Here is a 17,034-nt window from a genome sequence, read left to right as displayed (position 1 = left end):
CAGACGTAGACTGTGCAACATTGATTCTCTACTCTCAAAAGTTGGGTGGGGAACAGTATCTGCGTTTGCATTACAAATGTGGGCAAAACTTTGTCAATATTCTGGTAATGTTGGAAAAACACAATTTTGGCATTGCTGTTTCCATTAAAATCACATGTGAAGTTTGTTCATTTATTCAAAAACATGCTGCACCATGATCCTCCAACTACTTCCTGTCGTCTTCTTCAGCATCTGGTCATGTGACTCGTGTGATGCAAAATAAGTGTTTCCGTTGCAGTTTTGCAAATTAAACCAATTTCAATACAACCAAAAAACCACCTTGTTCTGGTGCCAAAACTTTTTATCCAAAACAAGAACTTTATTTTTAAATTGGCGTGTTCTTGTCAAGTGAATGCATTTTTGAAATGCTAAATTGCGCAAATGTATGGTCAATGGAAACACATGAGGATGGAGCTGGAACTGAGTTTGGTAAAATATGATAAACCTGACTTCATGTCAGAAGTTTTAAAAGTTATAAATAGCCCTGGTTTGTACAGCTGAAACCATTTTTCACAACATTTGGGTAAAATGGAGGAATACATCAAACCTTCAAACACACAGCTTCCTTATGTTGACTGTCTGGGTAAATCAAAAGAAATCTTCCATCATGTCAGAGGGAATCCTAGAGCTCCACAAACCTTGGGTTCAGTTTCCATTAGCACAAAGATATGTTATTCTGTTCAAGCAATTATGTGCAAGGAGATGCGTTCTGTATCCCCAGGATGAACATGTTTTGTTGCATAACGTGTACATGACTCTCAGAATAAAAGCAAATTGCTTTGTGAAGATGCTGGTTGAAGCTGGTAAGAGAGTTATTATCTACAGAGAAATTAGTCCTGTTCCAACAAGGACAGGCCACTCAGAGAAAAACTCTTCCATTATTATTCTGGCATTGAGCAAATACAAACCATGTTGGTAGTCAAAGCTGACCAGCAACCTTGAGTTGGTAACTGACTGGAGACAATAAAAAGATGAATGGATCTAAGCTGACCTAAAACAAGAAAGTTTAGTCTAATTTAATGTCATACAGTAAGAAAAAAGGCACAACAACAGCTGAGTTAGTATTGTTATATTGGAGACAGTCATACAAGATAATAGTTTTTACTAATCATAAGTGAAAACATCAGAAATGTGGCAGCAACAAGATAAACTCAACTAATCATAAGAAGTTGTTTCATGAATGTGTCTTTGACTTGTAAATGTGATTATTAAAGCTCAAGTATTCCTGGGATTTATCTTAATATCAGGAATGCTAAAGACAGCGACTTTTCCATGAAGAATTTACAAGATGTGCTGAATAATTTGGCAAAAGCCTGTTTGGAAAACAACAGAGAGAGAACAGTTAAAGTCAAATTATTTTCTGCAAGATGCTTCTCTGTAGTGAATCCCAATAATAAATGGTACAAACACCATACAGGCTAACAGACTGCCTATTTAGATTGATAACTTTATTTTTCTGCTTAAAAGAACTGTGTCTTCTGGCACTTCCTGGATCACACAATGTACTGTTTTTTGCAAAAGTATTTACACCCATTGAACTTTTTCCACATTATCACATTACAGCCACAAACTTCAGCACATTTTATTGTCACTTTATGTGACAGAAAGTAGAGCAAAATTGTGACGTGAAAGGAAAACTGCAGTTTTCCAGTTATTCTTTTTTATTTTTTACCATGCATTTGTGTTTAGCTATGTTTAGTCAATACCTCAAACAATTCCTTTCAGAAGTAGTTCACCTGTTTGTAATTTGTTTTTCGACAACCCAATAAGTCTTTCTGAGGACAACAAACAGCACTGTGAAGAGACAGGAATAGTCAGCACCAAAGTGGTAGAGTAGAGTTGTAAAATCCTAAAAGATTTAAGATGAAGAGAACATGAGTTAGAATGGCCAAGACAGAATCCAGAGCAAAATCTAAATGAAAATCTGTGCAGAATCTTGAACATGTATACTTGCAGATGCTCTCCATCCAGTCTGAGTGAATGTAAGAAGGATTTTACCAAATTCCAGTCACAAAGTAGAAACTTACCAAAAACACTTGCTGTTGTGAGTGAAATAGATCTACAGACCTAAAGTTATAGACATGGCAGCCATATTCATGTCAGATTATGTGTAGTGGTTGTCATGGAACCCACATTATAAACTTAATACTTACATTAAAATCTAATGTGGGAAGTTAATTCTTTGCTAGGTTTTTGGTTGTTTTCTTCCTGCCCTTGGTGCAATCTAATTGGGTTCTGTTGTAACTTCTCCGATGTTCTTTTAAAATTATGTTTTGTCAGTTATTATTATTACCTCTAATGGCAGAAAGAGAAAACTTGATGCTCTCTGAGCTGCCTGAAAGTATCAGCAAACTGGTTCGTTTTTCAGTGACATCCTCCGTGATGTAGTTTTATTCTAATCGCCTCTTCAGATCCTTGCCTGACACAAGTCGTGTGTCGCCGACGTTGGACTCCTTCAGCCCGCCGTCCTATCGCTGCTCTCTCCTGTTTGGGACGAATGGAAGTGATCCAGGCAAGCCGCCACCGCAGCTGCTGACAACCTCCACTGAATTCAGAAGGAAAGGTGTTTCAAGCAGGAACAACCTCCTTTAATCCCTGGTCGCCTTCGCTTTTTTCTCCTCACATAAACTTGAAGGTATACGGGGGATGTGAGTGTGTTTGGCGTGCTGCTCCCCGCATTGTGGTGAAGGAATGGATGCGAGCAGAGGCGCACCGACCGAGGCAGCTCTGACACAGACCCAGCTCCTGTGTGATGCAGCTGTGGAAAACCCAGGAGGACGAGCCGACGACTGCTTTTAAAACATTAACAGGCCAGAGATCAGCGGCTCCTTGTTATTCAGCACGTGTTCGGATTTGATTTGAGGATCTGGGAAAAAGCCATGTTGCCTGTCTACTCTCCTGCCTTACAATGAGAGAGAAGACATCAGCGCTTTGATTTCTTAATTCCCTTCTCTTCTTGCTCTGATTATTCCCCACTGGTGTGTTCCTGGGTTTTGCTCTTTTTGGTGATCACTGTGGAAACAACTCGCTTAGATTACAGAAGTGTGCAAGAGAAGAAGACAGCGCTGGCATCTCTCCATGCGCGCTCCTATGTTTTTTTTTTTTTTCAATATTAAAATTATGGAACTGTGACTTTAAACTGAGGCAGCAAATATCGCATGCTTCCTACATCTGCTCGGTGCTCGGTGTACGGACTGAGTGTTCAGATGCGATTTTGAGTAAAATGCTGTGATTGAGGTGCTTCTCTCTCTTTTTTTTTTTTTTTTGCCGGCTGTTAGTGACGCAACATCTCACACAGACTGCATGAGAAATACATGCGTAGAAGGGCGTGAACTTGGCAACGGCCAACATCCTCCTTATAAATAAAGCATCAACTTATTCATAAAGCCAATTCGCGCGGTTTGCAGCCTCCCAGTCACCATCCATCCAAACTCATCCCGCTGGAAATAATGGATCTGAAAGCGGACCCGGAGGACGTGGACTACAAGCGGCCGGCTCCCATTGAAGTTTTTGCCACCAGGTCCACGCTGCACGGCATCTCGCACATGTTCACTTATGAACGAAAGTACGTGAAGCGCAGCCTGTGGATTGTGTTCTTCATGGCCTCTTTGGGGGTGCTGGTGATGGTGTGCGTGGACCGAGTGCAGTTTTACTTCGAGTATCCCCACGTCACCAAGCTGGACGAGGTGGCCGCGTCCATGATCGTGTTCCCCGCGGTCACCTTCTGCAACCTCAACTCCTTCCGCTTCAGCCAGGTGACTCACAACGACCTGTACCACGCTGGCGACTTCCTCGCCTTGCTCAACGGCAGGTGTGTAGATCAAATTGAAACTATTAACCTGTTGGCGGTTTTGTCTATCTCTGTGTTTTGCTGATTCCAGCAGAAATCTGTTGTGTGGTAAAGTTTTGAACTTAATTGGAGAACAGAAATTGGTTCATGAACACATTCTTCAAATGTTAAATAAGATACACATTTAAACTGTATGATTGAAAGAAACATTGAATACACATTTCTTTTAGTGTTTATAGTTACGAGTTACAGCTGATAACCCCCTCCCCCCCAAATTATTATCTTTTGGGTTATGAATAGCCGTGTTTACATTACAAATATGCACAAAACTTTATATTCTGCAAATGTCGATAAAAAAATTCCGTAAAATAAGAAAGCAATTAAAATCATACATGAATGAGTTTATTCACACAAGTCATTAAAAACATGCAGATCCTACAACTACTTCCTGTCTTCTTCTTCTTCTTGGTTTGTGCCAGCAACATCCGGTTGCTAATGGCATGACTGGTGAGATGCCGAAACAAAGTGTTTTCATTTTCAGTTTTGCAAACAAAATTAAACAAACACAAAAAAACACTTTATCCTAGTGCCCAAACATTTTATCGGAAAACAATATATTTTTTTCTCTAAATTGGTGTGTTTCTATTAAGCAACTTTATTTTTGAAATGTTAAATTGCACAAATATATGATCAATTAAAATATAGCTAGTGATACTCCACACACAAAGGGTTATCCACAACAACTCTCTGCCTAGTTCAACTGTATCCAAGCATGATATTGGAAAGTTTGGTGGAAGAAAAAATGTGCACAAGCAGAAGGGATAACTGCAGCCTTTATAGGTTATGCTGCAAAGCCACTTGAAGAGTGCTTCACTGTCCGCAGTCGCCATGTACTTACTCAGAGGAATGGCTGCTAAGTCCAGGATTGTAGTGTATAGATGGCGGTTGTCAGGATGTGGCTGAAGAACCATGTCTTCTATAGAAACCTCAGACAAATAGGGAGTTATCAGGAGTTATCCTTCACTGTGTTACAGTGAAGGAGTGCGTCTTCTAAAAGCATTCCCACGTCTGTATTTTGGCTATGACACAACTCCCTTTTCTCCCAATAGGAATGAACTCATGATGAGCTGATATGAGGAAAATTATGTAAGCTGTAGATGCCCCGGTTTGTTGTAACTGGATTTTTATATTTACACACAGGCACATCGTGGACACTGGTCACGACTCTTTGCTTTTGAACTAGAGAAAAAGTCAGAAGTGTCTTACCTGGGTGAAGCAGAAAAAGGCCTGAGCTGCTGCTCAGTGGTCCAAAGGCTTCTTTTATGATCAAAGTAAACTTTGTATTTCGTTTGGAAATCAAGATCCAAGAGCCTGAAGGAAGATTGAAGAGGCACAGACTCCAAGTAGTTTGAGATCCTGTATGAAGTTTCTGCAGTTGATGATTTGAGGAGCCATATTATCTGCTGGTGTTGTATTAATGTCTTTTTATTAAGTCTGGAGTCAGCATGCTTCCCTCTTCTGACAAGTTTTATGGAGATGTTGGTTATATCTTTCAGCAGAACTTTTCACATTCTAACATTGCCAAAAGTACCAATACTTGCTTCAATGTAGTTATTAATAATGCTAATCTTAAGTTAAGTTCTCAAGCAACTTGATTTAGATTTTCTTCCCCCAGCTGCAAACCATTTTCACAAAAATGAACCAAACCATATGTTTGATTTAGGCCATTCTATGAAACAAATCAATTTAATGTGCAAATTTTACTTTTGAAATTGATTTGTTTGCATTTAGTCTGAAAGCTGAACATTTCTCCACGCCAGTGGAGCGATCTGATCACGAACGCTTCTTGAACCAGCTGGCAAGATGCTTCAGGCTACCGTTTCACTCTGAAGACGTACAAAATGTTACTTTTGTGTCAAATCATGTTAACAGCAATGAAGGCAAACTCAAGTCAGCTGTGACGTCTGAATTGTCTTGGGTGATGCCATGTCTGCCACGCAAGTGCAAAGCACTGTTAACGTTGGCCTGCTTTGATTGTCACTTTAGGAGCTCTGGGAGATGTGCAAAATAACATGGACAAAGCATGCAAAGCCTTTTAAAGCCCTGAACTTCGCTGCCCTTCCTCTGACGCAACTAAGGAAGATGGAGGGTCATGCATGAAAGGTGGCCCCTGAAAGCTGGGTGACAACAAATTAAAGCATTAGCATCAGAGTTAATAATGAAGAGAATTATGAATCGTGTTTTATTGGACATTAACCCTTCCTGTGACCGTTATGTAATACTTTCAACATGAAATATGCTTCTAGCATCAGTTTGTTGAGCTGTGATAAGTGTTTGAAAAAGTACATTTATGAACTGCGCTCGGATGAGAAACCGTAACTGTTTCTGGGGTGATTTCACACCTGGCCTGTTCGGTTTGTTGTAATTGAACTCTGGTTCATTTTCCTAGAAAATCTGGTTTATTTGGGGAGGTGTGAATGCGTAATCAAACTCTAATGTGAACCAAAAAATGCAAACTGGTACGCTTACAAACCCAGATATCAGTTAAAGTGAACTCTGGTGCAGTTTGAATGTTTATGTGAATGCCAAGGCGACGAGAGACCGCTCCAGGGCATTCTGGGTAAATACAACCAAAACAAACATTTGAGTCTAGTGCTAGCAGGAGAAGTGGTTTGTGGTCTTTAGCCAAATACAAAAAATAAATCATCTCACCGCTAAAATCTAACATTTTGTGAAGAAGTAAGTTGTGGTTTTTTAAAGGATTTGGTTTTCTTGACACAGCACAGTGTGAAACAGAACTGCAGGAGCTGAAAATGTGACAAATTTTGCAATTTTTATCCCTAGTTGAACCAAGTCTACTCTACTATAAGGTATGAAAATATCCTAAATCTTAAAACAACAAAAAACAAACAAACAGGGTAATCATCAGTACAAGTACTGATGAACTCATTTAAAAAAAAAAACTTTAAAAGAGCTAAAGATGTATGTGAAAAGAGCAACGATATGTGATTGCACACAGCAGTACAATCACATACCTCTGTGATTTGGGAAGTTTAGATAAAATGGCAGCATTATTCAATAGACTTTTTTAAAAAAGAAAACAGCGTGACAGAGCTAAGAACCGACCAACTGACAGTTTCATGTAAGAACATTCTGCTGATTCAAATCATTTCTTTATTATTTTATTATTCATGGTGCACAAATATCCATGCATTAGATTAATGACTCCAGTTGACTTTAACGTCTCCTGCTGACAGTGTAGAGAGATGCGCGTTATTCACAGCTGCCATCTCTTCCCTCTTCACTTGTTGCTCCCTGTCGTGCTTTGATCATATAGTATCGTCGCAGCCTTGACAAGCTCGCCGTCTCATGTTGAAAGTGTTGAGTTTGAATATATTCACTTTTTGTTTTCAGTGCCACCCCCTCCTATTCTGATCACAATCCCTAGAAGAATACTGATGGAGACGTTTTACTTTGTTCTGGAGGAGACAAAATTCACTCGTCAGAAAGCGCACAAAAATTAATATTTCATAAAAGCGAAAATAAAATATATATGGAAACCTGACACATCTTAATCCCACCTTGAACACATCTCTTCATTTATTTTTAGCATATTGATCCACTAAGCTCAGCAGCATGCACAGAGTACCTCTCTGCATTGCTGTACATGTTTGGCTGACATATATCTAATTCCCATTTTCACTCTGAGTATTGTTTTTCTATGACCTCTGTACATGCATGCATACTCCAGCCGTTCTGGAAAGTAATATTTCCCTCTTTCTTGAGTCTGCAGCACAAATGCTTCAGACTCAAGTGTGTGATTTAAAAATCAATACATGTTTACTATATAATATGTTTTTGTGTTTTACTAGCAGTTCTATTAAAATATCAGGCTTGTGTTACACCTATTATGTCTCAGACAGAAAAACAGGTGAAAGACCAAGGAAAAATCTAAACAAAAAAAGGCAAAAAAAGAGAAAAAAACAGGAGGCTGAGGGAAAGTAAATGTAGTTGCATTTGCTCCGAGTGACTTTGATGAGCTGACTTTAGATGGAGGGAGGGGACTACAAGCTGAGGCAATTAACTTGTGTCTCATAAGCTGTGTGATGAACACGTCTTTATCCCGGCGTAATTAGTGCTGTTTGTTAAGCTACAGAGTTGTCCCTCTGATTAACACTCTCACATCTCCCATTGTTTCTTGCCCTCTCTGTTCTGTTGGCTTTGAGGGGACTTCTATTTTAATTTTTTGCTACTCACAGAAGTAAAGCATGAGAGATTTTTCTTAAAAAAAAAAAACACTTTGTAGGCGGGTATATTCGGATTTCCGTAAAAAGTAGAATGAGTCGTAGATATACCAGCACCCATGTTCAAAACACATTGAGTCATAAAGTGCTAATGCTGGAAGAGGAAAGCTGATATTTTAAGTCTACTGGGCCAAAATGTGACTGTGTTCAGTCATTTTGACCAGGTTGCTTCAGCATGTGTGCAGTTTGTAATATAATAAAAAACAAGAGGTGCCCCAAGCTTTGTTCAATTTTACAAATTAAATTAAAATATTTCAGTGTTTAAGAATGTTTCAGAATAAAACTTTGCTGCATCTTGATGCTGAAAATGAGCATTTCTCTTCCCACAATCAGAAAAAGGCAGAGTGAATAAATAACTGTGACTTGACTTATTGTGTATTTGCATAGTATGTTCAACAATAGTACAAAAAATGTTACAACCACACTTAGGAGGGATATTTGATTAAATTAGTCTTTATTTCTCTATGGCTCCATCAATGGGAGCCAGAAATTTAAAGCATGGCTATACGAGGAGGCAGTTCCCTCAAGTTTAATGGAGTATTTTTCATAGCTTGTGTTACAACAGCTTTATAAAACTCCTGAAACGTAGCTACAGTTTTTGGTTTTGCTTTTGCTACGCCAAGCTTACCCACCAGGCGCTCCTGTTTTGGCTCTACTGCAGACATCTGATGTTTGCCAAATGTCATTTCTGAGATTTAGGGTTACTGGATTGATTTGTGATTTCATCTGAGGCTCTCATTGCTGGATCTTAAAAAGGAAAGAATAGTTCTCCATGACGTATTCGTCTCCCTACTCACAGCATCGTTAATGCTGTAGTTAAATCATTGATTTTCTAAACTTTAAACGAGACATATGCCTCTTTTTTTTCCGACCAGTGCATCATTTTCTGTGGTTTTGATATAAGTTTGACTTTTCCGTTGGTGGAGAATGCCTCTCATATATATCATTAAATAGCTATTTTTCTTTCTTGGAAAGGGTAAACTTTGTAGTATTTGATGATACACTTGGTTCCCCTCCAGTCTTTTACTTGGAAAATGTATTTAAAGATTGTTGTACAAAGAAACTGCCAATATTGACTCCAGAGAACAATCATCATCCAGTGTGAATCACAACAGCGCACAGAGCTTAAACTACAAACTGGTAGAAAATCAAAGTTTTATGCTCAATTAAATATACAAACTTGTGCAAAATCTTTTATGTCCCTATTTTGTCACATCAAAACTGAGACATTCATTTCAGATTTATTTGGGTTCTATGGTATAACTACACAAAGACATAATTGTGGACAGCAAGAAGTTAAAATTAGTTTTAGTTTCTTCTCCAAAGATTGTCGTTCATTTCTGTTCAGCTGACCTGAATCAATCCTTTCTAAAATCATGTTTCCCTGTGAGTACAGCTGCAGGTGTTTTATGCAGTGTCTCTACCAGCTTTGCACATCTGGAGATCAACAATTTCTCCATTTAATCATCTGAAAGCAGATATTTACATATCCGGTATTCAAAAACATATCTTCTTTTGAATCAGCATTTGGCATTGAATCAGCATACAGTATTTCAGTTATGGCTACCACAGTTATTTAAATTTGATAAATGCCAGAAGAATTAGAAGGAAACATATTTGTACCACTTTTTACCAATTCCAATTTGACGTGCAGTGAGATTACTAAGCCTTTAAAGCCCAGAAGGTGATGTCACTGCTTTGTAAGGTTCTGAGTTAAAGGCCTAACGTCTACTGCTTCACTGGGTGACAGCATGAAAAAATCAGAAGAAAACATCAAGGACAGAAATGTTTTTGGCCTCAGCAACTTTCCTTGATCTCTTGGTACCATTTCTAGATTCCCAAAGATTACACATTTATTTCTTCAGAAATTTATATCCAAGTATGCAAGTAAAAAGTATGAAAACACAACTTCATACTTTGTGAAGTTGTGTTTCACAAAGGACTCTCCTGTAATTAGCTCCAGCTTCTCTCTTTTCTGCAGAGAAAAAAAAATCCCCACAACATGATTCTGCCACCATCATTTTTCTGAGGTGTTTGTTTAATGTGATGAATGGCTTTTTGTTTTGATAGCTTTGCATTGTAAGTTGTGTCTTCTCCCATAAAAAGTCAACTGTTTGAGACTTTCTTTCAGCCACAATTTTTCTTCTGGCTTCTAAAAACAGTTGGTAGTTTTGTATTTTATCTAATTCATCACTATTTGTGTATCTCATAAATCCCAATAAAACTTAATTTAAAGGGGTATGAATATTTCTTCTGTAGAGCACTTGCAAATTCTTTCTCTGGTTCAGCCAGGAGTGGCTTGAAGTCCTTATGAGTATTTTTTTTTTTTATAAATAGTCTGACTTTATTAAAATCCTGAACTACAAATACAGACTCTCTTCAGCCCAATAGGCTGCTGGGTCAGGTAATACATGAGTCATACTCAGTCAATATTTTCTCCATTACACACCAGTGCCATAAATCTTTGGGTTCAGTTTGAATCATTTCTGTAATGTTTTACTTTATGTCTTTGACCACTTCATCTCTCTATTTTTTGAGAACTGTAGTTTTGTTGGCTTTTGTTACTGGTGCGTTCAATGGCAGACGGGGAAATTTAATCTCCTTACAGGGAATGTAGGTCCAGCAAACTGCCTAAAGAATAATGATTCTGATTTTAATATTTAATGATAATATTTATCACAGAAATATCAAAAAGTAGCAAAAATCCTGACAGAACATTATTAATGCATTTTTTTCAAGACACTTTGGCTCAAAATTTTCTCATTCCCAGTTTTTGTTTTTATTGGGAAAGAAAAATGCAAAGATAAAGCAACTTTTTTCCACTACAAATGGAATCTGTAATGATCTTAATTTAAAGTTGGAAGGTCAAAATGCTTCTGAAATCTTTTCCTTTTGAAAATCTGAACTTCTCATGTTGGAGGTCGAATGGAAAACAACAGGTCAGGTATTACGTAGCGATGGGTCTGTGCTCATTGGCGTCCTCATCTGGCAGGTTCCACTGCTGCCACACTGTTTAAGACAACATCAAGTTTAAAACTGGGCCTCTACAGATTAAACCGACTCCACCTCCGCGCTGTCTGTAGCAAGAAAAGGTGTGGGGGGAAAAAAATCAATCTGTTTTCCATCGCATATTTGCAGGTTGAAGTCACACCTGACAGTGCAGAACATTGCAAGTAAATTGCTCAGTTTTATTTTGATTATGTCGCAAAGGCAATTATAAGATAATTAAGAAAAAGGTCATTTTGGAGTCGGTGTTGCTGGTGCGATGTGCTCCATCAGCTCATGGAAGTCACAGAGGCGGGTCTTCTGCTTACCGCGGAGCACGGCTCCCACATGTTTCCTGAGCTTGCAAACCTTTCCCCCTATTCACATGAGCTAAGAGTGCAAAGCCACAATATATAACTGCTAGGTGGCTTTCTTTATTATCTATTTCAGCATGAATGTGGGCTATGGTCTGAATTTGAAAGCACTGCTTGCTAATAAATTCAGAAAAAGATGATTCTTGCTTTTTAAATGTTGCTGCATTTGCATTTATAGTTTTTTTTAGTGTATTTGTGGACAAGTGGCAGGGTAAAAGGAGGGCAGACATCAAAAGCAGACAGTAATGACATCAAATGAGACTCTGCATGAAATGAGTTGCATGTTTCTGCTGTGTTTTGGATCGGCGGTTTGTGTAATTGCTCATTAATATGACAGAGGCTTGTTTTGGCTTGCTGCTCTTCATGGTGGCACTAGTTTGCATTTGTATGACCTTGTCCAGAGCAGGATAGTAGCTGTGTCAGAGCCAGGTACAGAATCACTAACACATGGTCAGGTAGGCCTTGTTAGTGCACAGGCACAATTAGCATCAAAAGGAGAACCATTTCAGATTGTCTATCTTTCAGATTCAGGTATTAAATAAACAGTAATGCTCGTTTCCGTTGTCTTGCTTTAAGAACTGAATTCAGTTTTTGTGATGCTCAGAAAAGCAGTAGCTGTTTGGACTCACCCATAAGGTGGCAAAGTTTTGCAGATGCGCCTTCATTCCTTTTAGTTCCCACAAGAAAATTAAAGTGCTTGTGGCCCATAATCCAATTTTGTCTCCCCCACCCATACACAGAGAGTTTGCAGTGATTGCTTTAGGGAGCGGTGGCAGGGCAATATTAAAAATCTAGCCGTATTATTGTGATTGTATGCGCTTCAGCTAAAGCCTTCTGACTCGGGGTTGTGAGCAGAGCTTCTTAAGTGCTCTCCTGGCAGCTTTGTGTTGCTTATAAGACAGGAGCTCGGGATACAATTCAATTAAGTTCGTAATATACCACAACAAGCTGTAGCTTCTTATTAAATTGTGACAGTGTAGTGATGTAGTCGTAATGTAAGCCTGAGTTCTGGGCTGTGATTTTATGTCCTTTTCACTGAGTTTGTGTGATTTGATGGGTCTTTTGGAGTACCACTGATTAGGTCAATTCAAGCACTAATTATACTTTTTAATTCTAATGTTTTTAAATGAAAGACATTATCCTGCTTTGATGTAGTTTTCTGATTTATTCTGAGATCTGTTTGTGTTCATGTTTCTTGATTATAACATTTAAGACGTAAAACATGTTAAGATTAGGGTAGAAACAGGACAAGTGATGACATGAAAACAAGCTTCACCCAGTTCTACAAACATGCTTTTTAAATAAAGATGCAATCTTTTAAAAATGTAACAAAATAGAATCGGATGACTAGTGAATACTGGTTGTTTAGACATAAAAGGCAAATAAATGAGCTCAATTACGCTTTCTACTGAAATTATACTGGGACAAAACTGCTCATGTCAGGACAAACATCCTCAAATAATAATTTTTGTTTGATCATGGCTTTTTTTTAAGTTGAGAAATTAGCAGAGGAAACTTGCTCTCAGATTTCTGTATGACTCAAACTCTACAAATAATGGGTCAATTCAGACTCACTTAAAAACATCTGTTGGTAGAAAACAGCGAAATTCAAATCAATCAACATTTGCGACCTGAGAGGTTTTAGTACTAAAATGAATAAAAGTAAAATACCATTTAACATTTACTGTCAACTAAAGTCCTGAATGCCTATCTGCTTTATTCATTTAATGGAGCCGACTTTATTGCCAGAAATCGTGGAACACAATTTTTTATTTTTATTTTTTTTAAGATAAATTAGATATTGGTAAAACTGATAGATATTTAAGGATCCTGTGCACATCCTCCAAGTTTCCTTAACCTTTGTAAGTAAGGTAAAACCACAGTTTTAGGTTGGTTGAGTTACATTGTGTGAATCCCTCATTATTACTGGAGACTGTTGGACATTCAGTGAAAGAAATGACATCAGATTTGACTGTTAGTCGGGATTGCCACACCTATTTGTACTTAATTGCTAGAACATTTTTTATTGTTATTCAGAAGTTCACATGACTACAATTGATAGAAATCTTTTAAACTCTTTAATTGGGTCAGATCTTCTGGGTGTCCTTCCTTCAAACTGGTGGACTGGAGGTTTGGCCCACTCTTCCTGAAAAAAGCCTGGCAGTCACCAGTTTTCTAATTAGTTAAGATGCTGGTTTTGTGATGGCCACTCCAAAACATTGACTTCATTCTTAAATCTGCTTTATTCTTTGTCTCTTTGTTCATTTGGAACATTTGCTACCAAGTTTTAACTCCCTTCTGATGTCTTGAGATGTTGCTACAATATTTTCATATATAATCTTCATTATAATTTTCCCAACGCCCCATCAACGTCCTGCCACCATGCGCTTTGCAGTAGGCATAGTGTTGGCATGCTCCTGTTTTCTTCTGTATGTAACAATGACCAATGTGGCCTAACTCTTAATTCTTTGTTTCATCAGGCTCTGGATATGTTTCCAATAATTTAGGTATTTTTCCCTGAGTGGGTTGAGTGTAATCTGGGTTTTTCTAATGCTTTTAGAATAATGGTTTCTTTCACCCCATGTTGGTACAGGACTGGGTTCATTGCGGATAATGACAAGATCTCAGCAGCTCCGGCGAGCATCTTAACGAGGTCTTTGCTTTTGTTCCATTTCACACAGAAACATGTTGATATCTGGGAACAGATTTCATCTCCCTCCTGTTTTAAAAATCAAAGCCGAGTTTAATTGACATGATTTTATGTTTCTTCTAGAAAGTTGTCACCCTATAATTTATCTGGTTGTTGAAGCAAACAGAAAAGGACAAAACGAATGGATTTGTCCAACGTCCACGTCTTTTTTGCTGTGCCTGGTCTGCACAAAAACACATTTTAATCTGTTGGAGTGACAATATATCAAACTGTGGGTGTTTCTCAGTATGACTTACTGTGTGGCATTCACTTCGACTGTAACGCCAGCCGCAGTGTTCTCACTCATATTAACTTCATCCAGCATGAAGCATGACTGACCTAAATCTCTGTTCAGTTGCAAACATAGAAAAAGAAAATTACCCCCCTTTCAAATTACACCACACACCGCGTGGCATTCATATTCTGAGTCTGAAGCGTGTATGCAAGCCCGCCGTGTCCACGGTGGAACATATGAAGGTGCTTGCAAGTGAGTCGGGAAATGAAACGAAATTGATCTGTGGTTTCATATTAAGACAGTGCTCTCTAATTTTCTTTCATCTCTTTTCGAGGCATAGACAGACTGGCCTTGTGAAATTTTTAAAAATCCCATTTAGTTTTTCCACTAGTAATGATTTGAAATACCGCCCATGTCCAAAAGAAATAAGCTAAGTGTCAGCGTCAACAGAGCTTTGGACAGATTTACTGTTGGAGCCAAAGGGTTTAAACTTTCTCTTATTTTAACTTCTAACTTTGAATTCTTTGGCTTTAGAAAAAGAGTCATTGATGCGTGTAAATGTAAATTGAGCAATCCAAAATTATCACAGTAGCATGATACATGAACTGTTTAATGGGATGACTGCTACTGTTTCACAATACATTTTTCATTCAATGAATAAATTAAAAGTTATCAGTTATTTTCTAAAAAAAAAAAAAATCACAAATCATTTTCCGTGTTCCTCAGTCTGTAGGTTTCACTTGTTCTTTTCCACAGTGCTTAAAATGAGCTCTTCATAATTTGGGTGCTTGTTCTACTGATGGGTTGTTGCTCCTGAGGGGTCATCAGAGGCCCATTCTGCTTAATTGAGGTGCATTTGTTTCTGTGAATGATGCCAGTTTCCTAACTGAGGAATATTATAAATGGTTCCCAAAGTGTTTAGATCAACATTATTAGTCATGTGTTTTATGGACAATAAACTGAACAACAAAATTAACTATGTGTTTGGTTACATAAAGTGTGACATTTTATATCATAATCAATTAACTATGTTATCTTCAGTTGCTATATATATGAAATATGTCTTAAAAGAAATTTGACTTTGTAATTTAGCATCTTGACATTGGGACACTGTCTTTTTAAAAACTCCTGCTCTTTCTGAAACTCCGCCTTCAGGAAGTCAGCACAACACTGCGCCTCTATTTACTCTTTATAAATGTTTTTACTAGTGTTGCACTGAGAAGCAGCTTGTATAAGGAGCACAGCAGATGTAGTTCAACCAGGAGATGTGGCTGCTAATTGCTGCTGGCTAGTCTGAAGGAGCTGAATGGGGAGTGGTGAGGGAGGAGTGTGAATTGCTGCAGGGCAGGGCTGGAGTTAAGTGTATAGTCGACCCCAGACTATTTCAGGTTCAGTAATTGCAGAAATTCATGGATTTTTCTGTGGAATATGACTCAAAGTTATTTGTGAACTTTTTCACTAAGCATACTTAAAATTATTCAAGAAGAAATCCAGCTTAGGAAGCTGGAACACCTTGTTATAATGCAATATAAAATAGTGCTGCTTCTAAAGAAAAGCATGTTTTCCAATTGAGTTAAGATAATCAGAATGTTTAAAAATCTTTTGTCTCAGATTCAACATCTTTAACATATTATAATAGGATATATTTATCCTCTCTTTTGATGGTCATGTAAACTTTATGTATCTTTAGCAGATGTTTATTCTTACCCAAAAATCCCAAACAAACCGTTTCCGATCTCTTTACCGAAAACCACCAGTTTGCTGTTCTTTGTAGAAAAGGATTTTTGTAAATTATCCAATATGATTTAAAAAAATGCTTAAATCCCAGGCATTTTTAAATACAATTATATCATATTTTAATCTAAATGAGTATGGAATTTGACCCACATAATAATCTCATGTCAGTAAATATAATTTAATTGACTCTAAGATTCACACTGTGTTACAGTGGACTGACTAGAATATAGAAATTATTTTAAGTCATTTTGCTGTCAAAGTGGTTACAAAATGTCCCCAACGGAGGTGAAACTTCACGCCTGGTTGGTGTCCTGAGGCAGACGGATTGTTTCTGTGGAAGAAGAAGTTGGGAACAATGTCAGCAAAATTGCAAAGTTATAAAAAGTTAACTGGACAGAGTGAATGGCATATTTCTAAGAAATTATCTTTGTAGTTAATTGTTAACCACTAAATCTTTTTTCATCACTACTTTCCTACTGAGGACTTTTTACATCTCTATATATGTACAATATTCTATTCTATTAGAATTCTTTTTGCAAAATCTGTTCTGCCTTTCTTAATTGGAACTAATAAGGGATTTTATAATTGTCTTTTTTTAAACAACCTTACAGACCACTGTGAGGGAAGTTGCAAGTTTTATTTTTGCAAGATTTCTGTAGTTAATGTTGTCTTTCGTCGATGACCGTTCCTCTGTGTGTTTACCTGAGCTTAATCATGCATATTTCTCTGCATAAGTTCCTGTCTGTATGCAAATTTCACTGATGCACTATTGTACTTTTGCACTTTAAAGAGAGAGACAGCAGGCGCAAATCGTGACCCCGCACCTACTAAGGGCACTTCCGGTGGCAGGTGTGACCCCTGCCACAAGTGCCACTGCTTTC

At 37.8% G+C, this 17,034-nt stretch overlaps 1 protein-coding gene across 2 annotated transcripts in view; it reads left to right on the top strand.

Moving 5' to 3' along the window:
* Window positions 1-1,622: 1,622 nt before the first annotated feature.
* Window positions 1,623-17,034, top strand: part of LOC106957080 (acid-sensing ion channel 1-like) — a 100,768-nt gene continuing 85,356 nt past the window's right edge. The window contains exon 1 of one of the 2 annotated variants that reach the window (XM_015048284.1): window positions 1,623-3,850. In XM_015048284.1, coding sequence (XP_014903770.1) covers window positions 3,489-3,850 — 362 coding nt within the window. In that variant the 5' untranslated portion in view covers window positions 1,623-3,488. The remainder of the gene's footprint in view (window positions 3,851-17,034) is intronic. The other variant, XM_015048285.1, reaches the window with a different exon arrangement.

This window comes from Poecilia latipinna, unplaced genomic scaffold (genome assembly GCF_001443285.1).
Source record: "Poecilia latipinna isolate Pla-1442-1.1 unplaced genomic scaffold, P_latipinna-1.0 Scaffold871, whole genome shotgun sequence".
NCBI lineage: Eukaryota > Metazoa > Chordata > Actinopteri > Cyprinodontiformes > Poeciliidae > Poecilia > Poecilia latipinna.
This window is presented reverse-complemented; position numbering and strand designations above follow the sequence as displayed.